Source organism: Oxyura jamaicensis, chromosome 1 (genome assembly GCF_011077185.1).
Source record: "Oxyura jamaicensis isolate SHBP4307 breed ruddy duck chromosome 1, BPBGC_Ojam_1.0, whole genome shotgun sequence".
Lineage (NCBI taxonomy): Eukaryota > Metazoa > Chordata > Aves > Anseriformes > Anatidae > Oxyura > Oxyura jamaicensis.
Window position 1 is genome coordinate 100,511,192 of NC_048893.1, and position 21,126 is coordinate 100,532,317.

Consider the following 21,126-nt stretch of genomic DNA (forward strand, 5'->3'; position numbering starts at 1 on the left):
AAAAAAAAAAAATCTGGCTAAATTCACAGAAGAAATTAACCACAAAGACAAAAAGCCACAAACACTTAGAAGCTGGGAATGACTCATTAAGTGCTTGTCCCACCTTTTTTTATTTATTCTATTTTAATTTCCTAAATGCATTGTTTATCCACTATGAGACAAGACAATGGGATGGTTTGGTGTGATCCAGCAAAACTTAAACTTTTTGAATTTAGTCATCTGCAATAACAGCTGAGAACTTTCATCATTTTGAAGTAATTTCAAAGCTACAAAATAAATACCTATCTGTGCTATTCAATATACATTGTATATGAACAGCATTCATAATTTGCGAGATGAAAGCCACAGATAAATGCAGTATATGCTGGAAGGCTAGAATAAACTTCTGTTCGAATATGTTCTAACTAGTTCTTAGTAGGATATACAGTTAGAAAGATCATGGCCTGATTGGCAGAGCAATAGCTTTACCATTCCTTATTTGAAAACTACTTCATAATTGACTGTTCACTTTTATATTTGATTCAATTAAAACAATATGCTTTGTTGCAAATAACAAATAACATCTTTATGTTCTCTAAGAGTAAAGTAGAACACCTACAGTGTAGGACTTCATTTAGTAATTACAATTGTCTGTGTGTATATAAATGTATAATAAAACACTATGTTTTAGAGAGCACAAGAGGTACCTCATGCTCTATTAGCCAAAACCTAGACTGTTGCTTAAAATCTGCTTCACCTCTTTGCAGCAAAGATGCATTTGAAATGCAGAGCAAGGTGGCCTGTCCCACCACAGAACCTGTAGCTGATATGACAAAAAAGCAGTGGAAAGAATCAGAGGCAACAGGCATGTTTTTTTGTTTATTTATTTATTTTTTTTTTTTTATTGGTTTTTTTTTTTTAAAAAAAAACCTTTCCAATACCTGCTTGATCTCTGCCTACAAAGTTGTGCTCTGACAAGACCACAATGCTTTCAGGTGAAAACAACTCATTAATAAAGGAGGTTATCCAGTTCTGTGCACCTCCTCCTGCCCTTCCCACCTAATAATCACAGAAGCCAGCATTCAGAGGCAGAGTGACTATCAGAGTGAAGTCAGCTGTCACCAAACCTTCTTGACTTTCAGTGGGAAGTTTCTTTTTCCTGCCTTTTTTTTGTGTGTGTATGTGTGTGTGTGTGTGTTTGTTTTGTTTGTTTACTTACGTGTTGTTTTTTTTCTCCTCCCATTTGTTTCATTTTTTTTACCTTATTGATGCTTGCCTGGCTACCAGCTATGAAGCTAAATGGTAGTTTATAGAATAGAAATAAAGCAGGAGTATTCGATCAAAAATATTTAAAATAATACTAACACATACTGAAATATCAATCACAAGTTTGAGCTAAAAAGCCTAACAAAAATAAGAGTTTGTGCATTCTTCTCCCCTAAATTCACAAAGCTAGTCTCCCATCAGATTAAAAAAAAAATCCCAAAGAAGAAGAGAATTCTCAGCATCATCACTTCAAAAAAGCAATTATTTACTGACTCAAGTAGCAGTATCTACCCCTAAGCATATAAAAATGAAGTAGCACAACAACCAATAAACAGGTTGTCATCAGAACATACAGTTCACCTGTCATGCCTGTCTGTTTATAGATTGTATCTTACTCTAACTGGCAGTTAGTAAGAAAATGGCAAACAACTATAAAGACGTGAAGACAAAACATGAGAATAGTATCCACTTGGATTTATAAAGAAGGGGGGAGAGAGAGAGAAGGAAGGAGGGAGAGGGAGAGAGAGAGGAACAAGTAGCTAGAATGATTCCTTGATCAACGACTCTCTTTCCTTCTGTGTGCCTGGTTAAGTGTGATGTCTTCATTAATAAATCCTCTGTGTAAAGTTAATCCCTTTTAGCTACTTAAGGCTTAGGACAGATCACATCTTCCATTCCTGCCAATAAGTTCTACAGATGATACAGCAAAAAACTACATGAGGAACATGTTTTATTAAAACCACTCATCTAAGAAAATTTATCACAGAACTCTATCCACCTATTATCACTAGAAATCCTAGTAACTACCTAGCATGAATCACAACATAAGATAGTTCCATGTTTTTTTGGAGAGCATGACATTTGAAGAGGGCTCTCTCACAGATACCTGTTATCAAAACAAAAGGGCCACATTTTCAAACACATAATTAAATTTGACCTAATAGACCCAAATATTTACTTACTGAGATTTAGGATATGTATATTAACTTATATAAAATTCTCTATGGACATACATGCAGCGTTTTTTTTCTGATTCCTTTATAACCGCATGTCTGCATGTGTTATAAAAACAAACCAAATGCTACTATGTATTTTTCAAGTTCTCAATTTAAAAGGACATCTGATAAACTGAAGATATTTTACAAATAATTTTTCAATACCTTTTTTTTTATAGCCAAAACAAATAAGATTTATGATCCGCTTTCAAATAGGAACATAAGCTATCAACAGGAAAAGATACTGTAATCTTCCCTGAATTTAAGAAAACTGTTCCCTATAATTAGGGAACAGAAATAAAAACATATGCAATTTAACAGGTTTTCCATTTTGAGATTGCTTCTCTTCTTGGTACCAGAAGAGAACAAACAAAGGGCAAATACATCCCTACCATCTTCCTGAGCTTTTTGCCTAATCCTTGTCTACTCTATATCCCTATGTCAATTATTTTCTTGTATAAAGTCTGCAGGTTTGGGGAAATATAGTTCTCCATTTATACTAATATAGCACTTAACACATTATGCCCTCAACTGGAACAGATGACAGCAGATAGATAACAGCAGACCAACTACGCTGATTAAAATGCAACTAAAGCTTCCTGCATTGCCTCCTGACACTTCAGTACATGCTAGGGGTTGAGGCACTGATTACAAGTTGTTTTCAGTCCTTCATTCCTCCAGGTCTTCTTCTGCCAGCTAAAACAGGGAGGTACGGGACTCTAGATCCAAAACTTCAGTCCAGCAGACAGAAGAGCAATAGCAGGAAAACAAAAACTCTTCAGCTGGAAGCAGTACAATGCAGATTGCTTTTCCCTTGGAAGAAGGATAGAAAAGACAAGGAACCGTGACTCCTTGAGATCCTTCTGGGAAAGTGAGGGAGGATGGATACATTCGTTCAAGTTCATCTAGCCGTTAGTAGATAATATATTCTACATTAATTTGTATTCCTTTCCATATCTTTCAGAGCATTCAAAAAACTATTTTTTTTTAATAATTGAACTTTTAGGCTACCTGTCATTAGTAAATGATGAATTAGGCTACTTTAGTGTCTCTGAGCATTTGAGTTGTTACAAGATATAAAAAAAATAAGGTCTCTGTCTCACTCTCATTTGCTCTCTTTATATCTTTATTCTTAAGTGTGTGGGGGTTTGCTTGTTTGTTTGTTTTAGTTAAGAAGATAAACAGTAGCACTTAAACCATTCTTGACAAATCTTTCAGCAATGGGTTATTAACAGAGACAGAAGCAGATTTTCTTCACAGACCTGACAATGACATTTACCCTGACCTAGAAGTAACACCTTCCTAAGAAATAGTTCACTTTCAATGCCAATTCAGTCCTAAGACAATACCAATTATGCCAAGTTTGTAAAACAGATGTACAGTGATTTTGTAATACAGACTACACCAGGGACAAAGCTAAAATCATTCATCTCAATTAATTTAAGATCCAACGCTTAAATTAAACTGTTGCCTTAGAGGTGAAAAGCCATCACTTTATCCAACAACCCACCCATACCTTTTATAATAAATATAAATCTCACTCTTAATGTTTAATATACCTTTCAAGCTATATTTTTACTGTCCCAAAGATTGTATACCTTCCATGTAAGGCATAGAAAAATTACTGCTGTTTTACCTGTGCCTAAGTTTCAGGAGTCTTATCTGTAGTTCGAAAAGATGGTCAGTTGCCCTAAAATAACATAACCTAATCAATACAAGCCAAAATAATGATTTAAATTCCTCAGATTAGGAGATCACCTCTCATAAATAATGCTAATAACTGGTAGATTTCTACATTACTTTTAAAGGTTGCCCAAGTGCTGCTTGAATTAAGATGCATTTTGCAACACATGCACTAGGATAAAACAATGAATGAAGGAACACCATGAAAACACGGTTTGTGCTGTCTCAACTGCATCGATGTGTCATTCAGTCTCAGACACACGGTGTGCAAGAACACCCACATTTGTCAGTTCGGTGCCTACCAACATTACCCATGTTTTTCATCAATAGCTTTCCAATACATACACGGGGCCTACAAGAAAGATGGGGAGGGACTCTTTACCAAGGTGTCTCATGATAGGACAAGAAGTGAGCTTAGGTTAGACGTTAGGAACAAATTCTTCACTCAGAGGGTGGCAAGGCCCTGGAACAGGTTGCCCAGAGAAGCTGTAAATGCCCCATGCTTGGAAGTGTTCAAGGCCAGGTTGGATGGGGCTTTGAGCAACCTGGTTTAGTGGGAGGTGTCCCTGCCCATGGCAGGTGGGGGTGGAACAGGATGATCTTTAAGGTCCCTTCCAACCCAAACGATTCTATGGTTCTATGAAGAAAAACACCAAAGGGGCCAAAGTCAAATGTGTTTTGAGTCACAAAGCTCAAAAAACTTAATTCAACGCCAAAGCGGATAATCATCTTCCTCTTCATTCTTCTCTCACAACGTAAGAGTTGGTGTAATTCACTGTCTATCAATCTTTGCATAATGCAAATGAATGTGACAAGACATGTCTGGAGCAGCATTAGCCTACTAATTCCTAAGCTGTGTCATCAACATAAGAACTATTATAAACCAACTTAAGTAGACACTTTACCATCACTGGGGACTCAAATGTTCATGAATATAAAATAATGTGATCTGGTGGTCACCTCTACTTTTATCCCCAGCAGACTTTTTCATGAATGCAGTGCAAGCTGAGGCTAAATCTATCTCCTCTCTATTCAATATTTTGAATGCTGATTTTGAGATATGCTTTTTTTTTTTAAAAAAAAATATATATATATATATATATATATTTGTTGTTGTTGTTTTTATTATATATTCATCTCCAACAAGTGAACAGGCTACACTGAATCTAGTTTTGGTACAAATGTCAAGACTTGCCCCCTGTAGTTCTCAATGTGGAAGAAAAAAAATCCAGGCAATTTTCATTCCTGTACTGTCCAAATGCCCAGTTTATCTGGGGCACTCTTTGTCTTGGCTCTCAGGCTTACAGTTAACATTTACTATCTCTTATAATTCCAATTATAATTTATTATACATAAACTCTATTCAATTTACTTCACATTTTTAACAAAATCCAAGCTCCATTATTTGCATCCACATAATACTCAGAAGACATTATTTTTATAGGGATCTTAAAATATATTGTCCATATGAGATTTACTAGTTGGGTGGGATTTTTTTTGTCTTTTTTTTTGTTTGTTTGTTTTGTTTTTTCTTCTTTTGTTCCTGTTTGAATCTGCAGATATGAAGTTGAATCTTAAGCTCTCAAATTTGGTTGGAAATTAATTAATTAATTAGTCCTTCCTTTCATCTAAATTGCTGGTGTTCTGCAGCTTCTATTATAAGGCTAGTCCAACTGCTCAGACTACTTTGAGGAGATTAAAAATAAGCATATATGTAGATTATAAGGTACACTATGAATCTCTCCTCTTATGTGGCCAAGTGTTAAAAGAACAAGCTATAGCAACTGTTTTTTTCCTCTCTTTGTTTTTACTCTTTGTTAATAATCTTCTATCACCTATTTATATAATAAAGGAATCTCACCAAGTCTCAATGTTCTCAACTCTGTCAATACTGAATTTGTTGAGAAGCACTTCTCACTTACCTCCAAAGCATCTCACTGAAGTGAGCAAGAAATGGCAGATGGCAGGAATATTATGTTTTAACAATATCTCCCAAAAAGTTCCAAATATTTGGTTTATAAAAATAACAGGCACGCTGCCAGACAGTTAACCACATCCATTCATTTTGTTAAGGGAAGTATTCTGAAGCCATAAGTATTGATCTTTCCCCCATGAGGGGAAAGGGGAAAAAGAACTAGTTATGTTTACATTACCTTACATACTAATTCCATGAACACTCAAACACTTCAGTGGACTAATCTCATACCCATTTTTTTCCACATTTACAGGCAGCTTGCAAAGCCTCCAAAAATTCTTACATAGCAAAATCTCTTCCAGTACTGAAAAAGAAAAACAAAACGAGCAAGACCTAGTTTTAAATAAAATGTTACCGAAACTACACAATATTTTTGCTGATCTGGACATATTTGGAAGGGAGAAAAAGAAAGTAATAATATGTCTGTGTGATGGGTATTTTTTTCTCTCCTTACTTCTCTAAGTTGTATTAGGCCAAGCTATACTTACTGAAACTGCTGTTCCAATCCCCTGCCCCCAGCCCAGCTCTTTCCACAAAAAAGTCCAAGGATAAGACAGTATACTTAGAAAAATGTTTATGAACCTTCTACAGAATTTCTTTTGTGAAGACACAAAAGAAACGTCTTTAGTCATTTGTTTTGAAAATTTATCTATTTGTTCCAACATTTAGGCATTACTAACATATTTTAAATGAAGACATTCATTCCTTTCCTCAAAATTATCTATGCTGTGATTTTAAGGTCTGCTAACAATAGCTTTATTTGCCATTTAAAGACTGCAAAAAATAAATGCAAGCAAAAGTAATATGTGATATATATTTATAGCTCTCCAAGACAGTAGTACCAAGAGTATAGCCAAAAGAATCATTGGCTGATTTATTTCCTTTGCTTACAACATTCAGTTAGGTGTTATTTATGTAACACGCATATGTAACCAATTCATACCAAGTTTTAAAAAGCTTTAAGATATACAAGCAAAATATGACCTGAAAGGCCTTCTAAACATTCAGCATAGAATATTAAAGATATTTCCTCTCCAGGTATTCACTGGGCAGTCTGAACATTTTTGCTCCTACAAACCCCTGTCTTTTCTGTTACATTTTTTCTACTGAAGTCTTGCTTCCAAAGAAACTTGTTCAAAACGCTCTATCTTGGCTAGTCTAACTTGTAATCTAGCATCTTTCTAAAGCAGATACAAGAATTATGATATGACCCTGTGAGGCTTGAAAGCGAAGGAAGCTAGACAAAAACTGTATTTGGACAAGAGACCACTAGCACTCATAACACTGCAGGATGTGGTATTAGTGATTCATTAGGTAGCATGCCTCCAGCCAAGTCCATATTAAAATTAACCGTCTCTATATTTTCTCTCCCTAGCTTAATATATCACCCTTGTTAGATGTGAGAATGCAGCCTGCCTGTTCAAAATGCTAAACAAAAGTCTGGAGCACTAGGAAATTAATTTTCAAAGCCGTTAAGGAAAAAAAAAAAAAAAAAAAGGGAGGAGGGGGCATCTATCATTGCATGGATGTCTGTCTAGAGAAATTTCCACTTCTCAAGAATCCATCTGCCTCTTAAACTTACCTTAGAATTCTCCCCACTCCAAATCCTGAATAGGTACAAAAGGTATTATGGGCATACAAGAAAAACACTATGCTTTATTCTAGCTGTTGCTAATGCATTTCACATCTATAGTTTCCACAGGAACAGAATTTCCACAGTGCAAGTAATATACATAAGAAGCACACTGAGACATGGCTCCAGCTCTCAGCTCCTTGATGCTCCACCTTCTTCCCTCTATAGGTCTATCTGGGTAGGACTGCAAAACATACCAGGTATTCAAAAATTATTCCTTCATTCCAATTTGAAGACAGACTCTGCCCGTTTCTCAGGCAGCTTTCTTGATGATTTCCCATCAGACAGAAACAACATTAGTGTACAGTAACAGGACGAGCATGGGATTAACATCATGTATCCTTTAACAAAGTCTAGCCTAGACTGTGATGATAAAATGTATGGTAAAATACAGATTTGGTCCCTTAAAATACATGCTGAGACTATGTCAGAAGATGCCAGAAGTATCACTGCAGATTGCAGGAGAGACCAACTCTTCTGTACAGTTATTCTCCATCCTCCCTCAAACAACTATAACTCATGTATGATTCTTCTTCCATACACTGCCAGAACTTATTTCAACTTTGTCACTCCTCTGGAAATACAAAACAGCCTAACAAGAAAACTGCTCAGAAATGCTAAGAGGTACAGAGGAAATTTGTTCATCAAATAATGCATCTGCCTTTCTACTTCACAAATTTATCACAAATGGGTTTTAAGAGATTAGTGTGTTTCCAGATTAAACTGAAAGTTACAGTCCTCGTGGCAGATACAGCTGAAGGTGATCTTCATAAATTAAAAGCCAGCCTTCATTTGAGGATGAAATTATGTAGTTTGTGTGGTTTTACAAACTTCTTTCTCAAGCTGCTGACTACACTGTTCACTACTGGATGTGTGTTGTGCATCATTATTTCGGCTGACTGGTGATTGCGTAATGGACAGAGTGCAGGTGAAGCTTCTTGCGTCTGTAAACCTCCTGATCACAGTTCTTTGGTTAGTTTTAAGTCAGTCTCTTATGCTCTGCATAATTTAAAAAACAATCAAACAAATAGAAAACCACTTCCTTCTCTGCATTGGTTTCTCATATGCCAACCACCAAGCACTCCCAAAATCAAAACTGCTGAATCACCCTCTGTGCCTGTTCTCTTCAATAACGTAGTGTAGTAGGACTATCGAGTCCCAGGAAGAACGATGACCATTTGAGGACAGATGTATGGTCTGTGATTCTACTATTTGTGTCTTCCTGTACCTCAAAAGTTCCCTGGCTTTCAGTGGAAGGTAAAGAGCTGCAGGTAGTACCATCAGCTTAAGTTACCCCTGTGCCCTAAGCCATGCTGGCACACTTCTTAGAGACCAGATTTCATTCTCCCTTCTGCTATGGACTTCTTGAATGATACTGGGCACACCATTTATATTAACGGCTAATTCATTATTATGCATCTATTATTAAATTTATTTATTTATTATTAAATTTAAATAATATCCACATACAATGACAAAAACACATCCACTTTCCCACATATTTTCCAGCAGGAGGAAGGACAACACTTTTGGACTAAAGCTGAAGAATGACTAAGGCAAATATCTGCTGTAATTTATGAGGGAAATCTGGTCTCAGCAATTCCAACTTTCATGGAAGTAACTGAAAATTCAGTTGTAATTTAGATAGCATTTAAATTATTCCTAAATCCTGTGTGGATCAGGAAAAACAAAACAAAACAGACAAACAAGCCAAAAAAGCAACCCACACTACACATACCCCACTGTCAGCAGACTGCAAGATAGAGTGAGCTCCCTGCAATTTAACTTACATCTCTTCCATTTTCATCTTTCCCCAGGGGCAAATTCAGCCCTGACCTAAACAGACACAGATCCCATTAAATTACACTGGGACTGAATCCAGTAATGCCAGGTCACCCAATAACCTCAGAAGTATGGGTGAAACCTATTTTGTTCAAATGTGAATAACAAATCGGTGCAAGTTGCTGCATTATTTTTCCAATTACATCATCATTGAATTTTTCTATTATCTGCATGTCACTAAATTGAGTCAACAAGATATTCTAAATTGGTAATGAGATCCTTAGCCATTCAGCACTTATTCCTGTTAAGGAATGATACATAGAGGGGCCTGTTGTATTCAGACATCTGTTTTTACAGCACAAATCACCGCTCTCTGCAGTCATGGGTTCTACATCCTCATCCACAGGACTTGCACACATGATTTCAGCTCTGTTTCTCAAGAAACAATCATTGTTTTAAGGCTGTTTTGTTTTAAACCTACCTTAAGGATTGGTTTTCAATCAGCATTTGAGGAAAGAATATCGTCTATACGTTCATTCTGCTATCAATTTCAAATGAAATCTGCCAAAATTCTACTGATTTTGATATTCTTAGTATTGACAATATTCTCTAATTGCTTCTACTTGCTACAATATCTAGCTACGTAAAACCACTTTTCATTGCAAAGGTTTAGAAGTAGCCAATGACATCTGGTTAAGCACACCTTTAGCTCATTACTTGAGGTGATGATCAAGTAATTCTTGCCACAGTACACAGTTAATTCAAAGAGCATAATTTAGGGAATCAATAAAAGGACTTCATAAACTAGAGTAGCATGATTATTAGCAATTTTCTCTTTCTAATTTCAACAAACATATGCAACATTACCATCTGATTTCTCCATACATGCTTTGAGAACACTGCATACACTGAAGATTGAGGCTAGTTTGTAAACAATTTCAAAATCTAAACATGAAAACAGGCAGGATTACTATGAAGACCTTCTGTATACTTTCCTGTCCTAGCAGGAAAAAATAATAATAATTAAAAAAAAAACAACCTGAAGGTATCAATCATCCAGTTTCAACAGCAGCTGACTAAAGCTATTCATTGAATTGTGCATGGCTACTACTGTGTCCCCATGAATAACTCTCAAAGTCTCCTCCTCTTTTTTTTTTTTTTTTTTTGTTTCTCTGAGTGGACTCTTAACAGGACTTTCCCCCCCCATTCTGAATAGCTTAGAGGGATCAGCTGAAAAGAAACACCATTAGGAAAAACAAAAGTTTTCAAAGAAAAAGTAAGAACAAAGTGGACATACTAGTGACAACTTGTGATTCATGGCCTATGCTAAGCTTTTCCCCTCTCTTTACCTCAATACACTCTTCGGTTTTACTGCTGGGTAAGAGCAGGGCAGACTACTGCACTTCTCCTAGCAACCAAAAATCACTTAAGGAAAAAGGACATGTTGTCTGCTGAAAGGGAGAACAGAGAAATTTGGGGTCATACAAAGCCAGACATATGTTCTTTTGCATTTCATCCTAAATTGATCAGTTGTCAAAAAGAACTCAGTAAATAATAGTAAAGAGTTGTGTTTTACACAGACTCATATTTAATTTTATATATTTTTCTATTTGTCACATATTTCATTTTCTTGTAATTCAGTGTTCTAACAGTTCCTACTACTGTTTATAGTTTTGCCTTCAGGGACATTATATTCTCTATTCGTTACAGTTTCTACAGTTACTTTCCTTCATCATAAGTGTGTATCAATATGACTATATGTAATTCTACAGAACATAGATTTATTTTATTATTATTATTATTATTTAATCTAGACAAACAAACAGAACTATTACAGTTTTAAAGACAGCGGTACTAAAAGACAATTTTATCATAGGATTCCATTATTCCACAAGCTGTGATTTTTATTCTGTGAGACTATTTTACGGAACAAAACTGCCTAGTCTCATTAGGTTTTACACACCACATTACACACCTTAAGTTAATGAATCAATTTCATGCAGAAGGAAAAACAAAAACAGAAAAAGTTTATAATTTAGGCATACATCTGAATAGACACATCACACTGACTAGTTTGAAATCAAAGCATTACATTGTAACATCCAGTTTGGTAACAAAACAGATGAAATAAATAGATCAAGAATAAAATCAGTAGTCTCCTGCAGTATTTCTAATAACTATTTTCTGTCCCAAAGAAGTTTCTTTGTTTAATAGCTGTTTAATACCTGTTGCCTTGACTTAAACTGAATATTTTAATTAGCTCACTGAACTTCTCTTACACGTCATAAAAGTATATACACAAAAAAAGGCCAGCCAATCTATCACACTTCTGCAGTACATTAAGTTAATGGCAAGGAAGACCTTACTTAGTTCACTGCATCAAATTACAATGTAGCATTGTTTTGCAGCCACTCCAAATAAATCTGGTCTCTACCAGTTTAACAGAAAGGTTCCTTCTCTCCATGAATAAGTAATGCAAAAATAACATAATGATATAAAGCCTAAACACACTGCGTATAAAACACCACCAAAGTTACTAGGCATCAGCACTATTGTGTTAAGCGTAACAGCTGCATTCTGCTCCTTTCTTTACTCCCCGTGCCTCGTTCCCTGTAACCCTGCTCCCCTGCTATTCTGTCCCTCCCCTCACTCCCTGCTTCAAAATGGGGCAGCCCTTTAATCCATCAAGCCCCCGGCTTGGAACCGGGCTAATCTACCCCTCCTCCCAGCTCACAGTGCCATTCCTCTCCCCATAGAGCACCCTCATGCTACTGTGCACACAAGACCAAGAGGCACTTACAGGTCCTGAAGGGGACGCAGTGTGCTGAGCCCAAGTCTGAGGTTTTAATGCCATTTGAATGCTTCGTAATATTGATATGCAAGAAACTATCACCTACCCCTTATTTACAGGGTTCTCTCCAGGATACAGTATAAACTCTTTGGCTAAAACTGATCACTCCTTTTGCCATGATGAAATCATTTGGGCTACAGGACATGTGGACCTTGAAAACTACACAGAATGACAGCTTGAAAAACCATTATTACAGGGCTCATGCAGCATTAAAATACTTCTCATAACTGATTCTTAACTCTTGACATTTTCACAGCAGTACAAAAGTACTGCTGGTATCCTGGCATGAACAGTTACTCCATTCAATCTGAATGAGAAAGAAGGTGACCGATGTTAGTTACCTGACATTTTGGTTTTAAAAGGTTAATTTTTTTCCACTCAGTTTCTCCTGCAATCAATGGTAAGTGATGAATAGAAGTGAAATACAGAGTTTATTGTGTTTTACAACTTGCTGCTGGCCACTTATTCTTTACATTTTTTGTCCAATCTTCATTTCTGGCAAGCACATTATAGGAACTCTCCTGGCCTTGGCACACCACGCTGAAGCTGTACTGGTAACACAAAGACATATTAAGAGTCCACGTGCTACAACTCTATGGAATAATCATCCAGGTGAACTCTCATGAGTAAGACCATACTTCAGCCCCTGACATCCTCACTCACGCTACCAGGTGATTTCTGTATATCAGACAAAATAAACTGATGTCTCAATTAATCTGAGGAAAAGCGATGAAAGAAAAGATAAATTATAACCTAGCATAAAGCTGTACAAGGGCAGGCCACTGTCTCTCACTGCAGACGGGCTGAAGAAGTACAAATGCACTGACAAGAAGGGTAATTCAGCAAAACAAGCCATGAGGTTGCTCTTGCAATGAGCACCTGAATATGACGAGGAATTAATCTGAAAATGCTCTGTTTTCTTCCAGTCATCATTCACACAGGTAGTTAGAGCCAGATGATTATCTCTACGGCCAGGACTGATAAATGGCATACAAAATTTGCAATAAGACCTGGAAGCACCCCATCACAATTGGTTTTGAAGCATACACTGGAGTCACCAAAAGATTTGTGGCCTTCAGTTATCAGCAAGCCAAAGATGATACTTCCACCAGGAAACAAAGCAAAACAAACAAGTCATTTTTAACATTAAGCTAAATGAAGCTATGTGGTTTTCATTGACATGGGTTTTACTGTGCAACTAAGCTCAGGGAAGGATGTTTGCAAATCTACCTAGGCTGTAACCAGAAAGTTAGCTCAGAGCCCAGTTAAACTGATATGATAACTTGCAGAGAGCTGCAGATAACAACCATTATTTAGTGAGTTTACAGACAATTTGCTTAGCCAAAAAAATAGCTGGGGAAGAGTAGTGAGGACTGCAAATTTAACACATATACACAAGCAACTTCTGCCAAAATATAGCTTAAATTAACATCTTCACATCACGATTGCCCATAATACAAAGATGAATCTCAATTAAGCTTGGCTACTAGAGCACAACAGCGCAATGTACGTACCAGCAGGTTATTACACGGGTACTACTGGTTAGTTTGTGTATTGTTGTTCATGTATTTATTTATGAAGGATATTATTTTAATAAAATTAAGAGCACATCTTGGCTCTCTTCCATGGCAGCAAAGCCAAGATAAGCTGCAGAGATGGAATTAAAAAGTCATTTCTTACTTCATGAGCATTTGGCTTGGAAAATATTAAGAATTCACATCATTACATCCAAAACCCAGCACAAGCAGCAGACTTCTGATTAGGAAGGGATACTCTGCACTAGTAAGGAGAGCACTACAGAACAAGTAAGGAATAGGAAGTACTGAAGCAGCAACATGCACTTCTACCCTCTATTTTTTGGTAGCTATCTCCACGGAAGGATGCAGTAACAAGCCAACTTTATCTTGTAACAAGCTTGCATTTATAAAGATGAAATAATGATTTAAGATGCATGTCTTATAGTAACTGAAGATATTGCCTGTTCTCAAAGGTCTTTCTCATGGAGGGCTGAATACGAAAATCGTTATAGATTTCAGTGGTACAGAATCAGGTCCTAAATTAACAAGGCCTTGTTTAATTATCTGATACAATAATGAAAACTATTAATCACCCATGGTCAATACTTATTTTGTTAAGGAAAGGGTTGGAGATGGGGACAACATCAACAATTCAATCTTACCACTGGATGTGTAACTTCAAGGGCAGAAAATATACCATTTCTGTTGTAGAGTAGAAGCTAGGTCTGAGAGTAAAGATGATGAAACTAAAGTCTACATCCACCAATCCTTTCTGATGTGTAATTGTTTTGCAAAGTTCTTATTAGTAACAATCCACATGAACAGTCCTGTATAAAAGGTAGCCTCGACACTACTGCTGAAATAGCAATTCTGTATTGTTAGATTCTGTATTGTCCTCTGTATCAAAATTTAAAGGAATTTTCAGAATATATATGGAATGCATGTTTGAAAAATGAATGTATGAGAAGACTTGGGTAACACAATAAAATTTCAGTATAAAAAAATAAAATAAAATAAAATAGTACCTACACATATGAAATACCTGCTCAGTCTGAAATGAAATAAATAAATATTTACTTGGGAAGAGTGAATATATACTTTCTTCTGCACACAAAATAAAGAAATTCCAGGAGAAATTTAGAAATGACAACCAGTAACCTAGCCTGTTAGCAAGAAACAGCATCAACGTGATTACTAAGTATCTTCTACAAGGTTGGTACCAGAGGTGGCGAGCCAGATGGCAGCCACAAGGAAGAGCAACCTCTGCCATGCCAGCTGAGATAATAGATAAAGCCTGACAGCAGTGTTCCTCCTAGGTGGTTGAAACAGAGTGTACAGAACCTGTTAGCAATCTATTTAGCTGAGATCAATATATGAATAGCAATTCAAGGGTAGCAAATGGCTAAAAAGCCATTGCATACTCTTTAGTAATTTTCACTAAATGGTTCAGCAGTGGACAGAGCATGTTTCGAGGTTAGTGCAATGACTCTACATAGCATTGCTATAAAAAGGCAACTCTTGGAAAAGGAGTTGATCGGACAGACTAGCCAATGCTTCCATTTTCTCTCAATGAATTTTTTAGTGCATGCTCTTGATGCTTTTTATGCGTCCTTAAAATATACTGACATCCTTTTGTCTACTTTTAAGACTGTATACCTTTGACTCGCATTGCTATAATTAGCTTGCGTTGCAACATGTTTTCCACAAGCAACATCAACCGCATCATTGCAGAAAGCTACTAATGGAAGGACTATTATATTAAGTTGAATTCACTGAAAAGTTTTATTTTTATTTTTAAACAAACAAACAAACAAAGATGTTTTGTCTTTTCTAAAAGAACTGTGGGATATCAGACCTTTTGCAGTGTACCAAATTAGCAAATGAACAAAACAAATTACTTGGACTATCAAATTACTTTTCAAACATATCCATCTCTGCAAGTGCTATGACAGCATTTTCTCATTGCCTATCTTTTGCACATAAATATATGCTGTTGCAATTACAACTTAGGAGAAAGGAAGTAAGGAAAGCACAACATTAAGACTAATTCAGCAGAACTTTTCATCATGGGCATAAATTCCTCCCTACTCAGCAAAGTTTTCAAGCATATGATTAACTTGGAACACATGTTTAAATTCCCATCAGCTTCACTGAGGTTCTTTGTAAGCAACAGCGGCACGCACCTAAATGCTCTGCAGAATTGGGTCCTAGGAAAGAACAAGATAAAGGAAACAGAAAATCTCCATCTCAACAGACTTTTACTCTTAAGGTATTAAAATGCACACATCCCACAGAAGCAAAGGTTATCCATCAACAGCAAAACTCAACATGAGAGATCAAGACCCTGTCAGCTCAAGTACGCACTGGAAGAATATACTCCAGCTTTGTATGTAAGCCATGTTCTCTGATGGGCAACTGAGATCTGCAGAAGGCCACAAATATGTACCTCACCAGTGGAAGAAATAAAACATATTTTTTTAAAAAGAAATAGAAAACATAAGATAAAATGCTTGACCCACCATTTTCCATACTTTTCATTAAGAAAAAAGAGCTTTTTGTAAAATATTAATATGAAGATAAAAGGCTGTTTTTACAAAATCTTGCTTGCATAAATTTAACACGATCACACATACAAGATTACCACAGTTGCAGTTTTCAAGAGCCAGCCAGCCTAAATAGCCAGCCCTGACATAAAAGGTTGCCATGTTCACTGAAAGCACTGTGAGTCCTACCAGGACTGAATTTGGCCCACTCAATCTATTTTCTATGGCAATGTCCACATACCAATGTTCACAGTAGCTGGGAACTTTTCTGTTAATATTCTTTATTGCAATCTTTGCTAATGATTGGAAGACTAGAAAAAAAAATACACAACTATGAAAGTCAACTGACCCCTATGATAAAATATGTAATTAGCTATTTTAATTCTAATATCTAGCATTTGATTTTATAGTACAGTGTCTAATTTTTTATTTATTTAGTAAGTTAAAAAGAACTGTAACCACATTGGTAGCTAAAGAAAAAAGAAGTGACAATTGCAGTTACTCCCTGAACAGACTGCAAGTATATGGGCAGGGCTACAAGAAAATCAAAAGCACAGTAAAAACATATATATGTGCCACATGCTTTCTGCCATTTTCACTGAGCTCTGCAATTTTCAGGTGCCACAGAAGCATGGACAGAGAAAATAACACCGAAGAAAAAAAAAATACCATATTGATCTACACAACTGTGCAATAGCATTTAACATCACTAAACAAAGTTAATCTCACAGAGAAAATTATGGCTATCATGCATCCGATGGTGGTGTCTTTCTCTGGACCTCATACCAAGACAGTAAAATAAATAAGAAAACCACACCAAACCAAACAAAAACAACAACAAAACAACCCTCAAAAAACAGAAATGCATTAGGAGGTAACTTTTAAAGACAGAAAACCAACCAAGTACTTATTAAATTAGTGGTCAATTGAGGTTTGCCTTTTTCCTTCAAGTATTATAAATAGCGCTAATGTTGATGTATATCTTTTCAAAGCAACTGGTGGTATATGTCACCCAAAGGTATAATCACAATTATTATGCTTCCAAAGGGACAAAAGTATTTCATGCCAAGCTTGCATGCCAGTATTTCTCCAAAGCTACTTGTTAGTCACTTATACAATGACAGCTTGACTGTACTTTGTCATGATATGCTATCCACACAGTCAGTGTTTTTTTTTTTTGTACGCATTTGTATTTTATTTATTTATTTTAAAGAGTTGTTAACATGCAAACCTGACACAGTCTCAGAAACCTCTCCCCAGAAAAGGGGAGTTTGTATTCTGGGCAGTTTCTTGGCATTTTTTCCCCTGTAACGGTCCAGCTATACACTAGCTACGTGCTTCACCCACTCCCCCACCCTCATCCTATAAGGCTAAAACAGAACAAAGGTTCTACTTGTGCTCCCCGTGGAAAAAAAAAAAAAAAAAAAAAAAAAAAAAAAGAATAAATTATGTCTTGCTCCTGTCGTTCCAGCAAGCTGGTTAATTGCATTTGTTTCATGTATCTCCAAACAGCCTGGTACATTAATTACATTCTGTAACACCAAGCTCCTCTGATTCACTCTGTCACTTCCACTGAGCACTTTAATTGTCTTCCTTCTAGCTACATATAATTTTAAACACTTACTAATAATTACATTTCTATAGCCTGATGTTTTCAGTTTGTATACAAAGGTACCTCTGAGAGGGGTGGCCTTAAAGTTGGGAATCAAAATATGTTACAGTAGGGTAACAAAATAATCCCCACAAAACCATGACCATGCTGACAGACGCAAACGTTCTACTAAACCCTTTCACAGTTCAGACTTCCTACAGCTCAGCATGTACATACATTAGGCAAAACCCATTTTCCTATCGGTAGACCAAACCGGAGGTTAAACTGCATAGTTTATTATGCCAGCAGTGTAAAGCACCACTTCAATGTCTCTCCCTTCTCGGCTATTTCGCCTCCCTTCTTGCTGGGGGTGGGGGGAGATGAGAGGAGGGGCAGAACTACCCAAAGCAGCCTGTAACTCTAAACAATAATCCTAGAGCTCTCGCTTAAGGGCTGACACGGTCAGTGCTGCAAGCAGTATTTTCCTGGAACAAAGTTTTCTCCCTCCGGCAGAAATAGCCAGGGTCCCAGATCCTAAACTCACCCGCAGCCTGACAGACTGCTTAGAGATGCAAACACTCGGTGGTAGGAGGGCTGCCAAACATTTGATCCCAGCACACGCACATGTAGGACCATGCAGATGCTTGCTTTCTAGTTGTATGCTTGAGCTACAGTAATGCATTTAACGTCGATGCTGCAGCACAGCGCCAGCCCCCACTCCCAAAGAGAATTTACCCTTGCGTTGAAGTTTCCGCCCTACCAAAGCGTGCCTCCCCTAAAATGCTCCTTTATATCCCCTCAGCCACTCCTTGAACTTGAAAACTGCCAGAAGCGTGGCAGAGCGAACCCAAAATAGGGGGAAAACAGACATCAGAATAAAAAAATAAAAATAAATAAGAAAACCCAGCCAACAACGCCTTTCCCCCTAGCGCTCCTACCCCTCTCGACCACGCTCTCTGGGGGCAGTCCTTAACAGAAGGGGGCAGGACGTGATGGCGGGGGGGACAGGGTGGTGGCGGGGGGGACAGGGTGGTGGCGGGGAGAAGCCCCCGGCCGCACCTGCCCGGCCCCGCGGGGCACGGGGGCAGTGCCGTGCCGTGCCAAAGGAGGCGTTTAGGGACTCTGGAAAGCGGCCAATTCGCCTCACCTGGAGCGGAGGCACAGCTAACCGATTTATTTCATCAGCAGGCTCTCCCGGAAAGTTTAACAATAGGAGGAGGCAAAGTAACGCCAGGTACAGCGGCTCCCTGCCTCGCCGCTCTCCTCCCCGCTTCCCTACCACCACCAGCACCGCGAAATAGGAGATTTAGCACGGGGATTTTTCCCCTTCCCGGCTTTCTCAAGCCGATATTCTACCATTCGTACGCTACTTTTCCATTGAGTTAGCAGATGGGAAGGGCTGCTTATTGGAAACATATATTCTCCATCCCCCGACACCCCCCCTCCCGCCCCCAAATGCCATTTTTATACCAGAAACAAAGTTAAGGCTCTGTAACGCTAAAGCTCATAATGCTGTCCATGTGCTGTCCCAAATCAGCTTCAGATGAAGGGGAATTCTGCACAGAAGGGTACAGCTAAAACAAGCCAACTTACCATAGACTTGAAAAAATGCAAATCCAACGAGCAGGAGTGGCGTCAGCAGACCCATTTTGACATATTAAAAGCAATCCCGATCGTTTGCGAGACCAATTCCACAGAGATCCAAAAACAAAAACAGAAAAAAGTATCCAAAACCAGTAAGACGCAGGGTCCAAAAGTTTTCAGTGTCCTAGCAGCTACTTAGAGCGGAAAGGGAAGCCTGGAAGCGAAAAGCTGCAGATGGAAAAGTCTTGAGTGTGCCACTTTTAGATCCATACAGATTAGAGCAGGGAGCGAGCTCCGAAGGCTTCTGCTTTGCACACACGCTCCTTCCTAAATTCCCACCAATCGAGCCCGAGCAGGGGAATTATTCACGTGTGTCTAAGCCCCTCTTTAGGATCCATGGCAATCCAAACGCCAGCTCTTTCTTCCGAGGACAAGGAGAGGCTCTGAGAGAGGACCTGATTCCTAGAAAGTGTTCCGCAAACTTCCCGGCACTTTGCAGGAAAACCATTGGCTCGGTTCGGCTATTTTGCTTGCCTCTCTCCCTCCCCCTACCCCTTTTCCTCTCTCTCTCCCCCAAATCGGTTCAAGCTGCGGAGTTTCTCACTTAACTTCCATAATAGGAACGCCTAGGCAATGTGCTACAGGAGGGAACGGCTTTCTCAGCATCCCCTGCGAAGCAAGCCGCCTCTCTCCCCTGCACCTCCCTCCTCACTGGAAACCCGAGCGGGAACTGCCGGAGGGCAGCAACTCCGCCGGGGAGCCGCTGCTGCCGCTGTGGCAGCGGGGTGCGTGCGGCTGGGGGCGCGGAGATCTCCCGGGCGGCCCCGGCAGCCCGGCGACCGCCTCAGCCTCGCCTCAGCCTCTCCCCTGCCGCCGCCTCCGCCTCCCGCCGCCGCGGACACCCCGGGCTGGCGGGGAGAGGGAGAGAGAGGGAGGAGAATGAGCGCGGCGGCTCCCGCGGCTGCCTGGCGAGGGGAGGCTGCGGGGTGGGGACTAAAGCGTTGCGCCCCGCACCCACGCGGCGGCGGCGGGCGGGCACCGGGCACGGGCCCCGCTATCGTGGGCGAGCCGCTGGGGCTGCTCCACGCTTCGCTCCCCCGCACGCTGGCGAGGCAGCCCCTGGGCTGGGGGAGGCAGCCCCTCGCCTAAATCATAAATAACACCACACGGGTCACGCGTGATCTGCCCCACCCGCGGGTCCGCTCAGCGGCGGGGTACCGCCGAGCACCCCTTACAGCCCTTCCCTCACAGCCTTGTACCCCTTACTCACACCCCCGTCCCCCTTCCCTCACACCCCTGCACCCCTGCCTCGCACCCCTCTCCCGCCCCCAGCACCGCCCGCTGGCGGTAGGGCCCCCGGGAAGGGACAAGCGCCGCCGGGCAGGGAGGGAGCGAGCGGGACCGAAGGGACCCCCCTGGCACGAGGCGGCCGTTGGGCAGCCGTTGGCGGGCCGGCGGTGAAGCGCCGCACGGTGAAGCGCGGGCGCCCCCTACCGGCCGCCGGCGGGCAACGGCCGCGGCCTCTTGTGGCGGCAGGGGCCGGGGGGGCAGCGCCCAACGGCGGCGGCCTCGCCTCAAGTCCCCCCGCATAGCGGTGGCCGAGGGGGGAGCGGTGAGAGGGAGGGAGCGGGCTGAGGGACAGGGTGCCTTTGCTGCCGCCGAGAAGGTGGAAGAAGGACGGTGGCACGTAACGTTTTCAGAGAAACCCCTCAGATACGAGGGTAGTG

The 21,126-nt window shown here is 39.6% G+C and overlaps 1 protein-coding gene across 19 annotated transcripts in view; it reads right to left on the bottom strand.

Moving 5' to 3' along the window:
* Positions 1 to 21,126, bottom strand: part of ROBO2 (roundabout guidance receptor 2) — a 1,084,545-nt gene that overhangs the window by 440,178 nt on the left and 623,241 nt on the right. Inside the window, exon 1 of one of the 19 annotated variants that reach the window (XM_035315366.1) lies at positions 19,409 to 20,368. The exons of the other annotated variants lie outside the window; for them this stretch is intronic. Coding sequence (XP_035171257.1) covers positions 19,409 to 19,463 — 55 coding nt within the window. The 5' untranslated portion in view covers positions 19,464 to 20,368. Of the gene's footprint in view, positions 1 to 19,408; positions 20,369 to 21,126 lie in introns of those variants that run through there. 19 annotated transcript variants of the gene reach the window in all.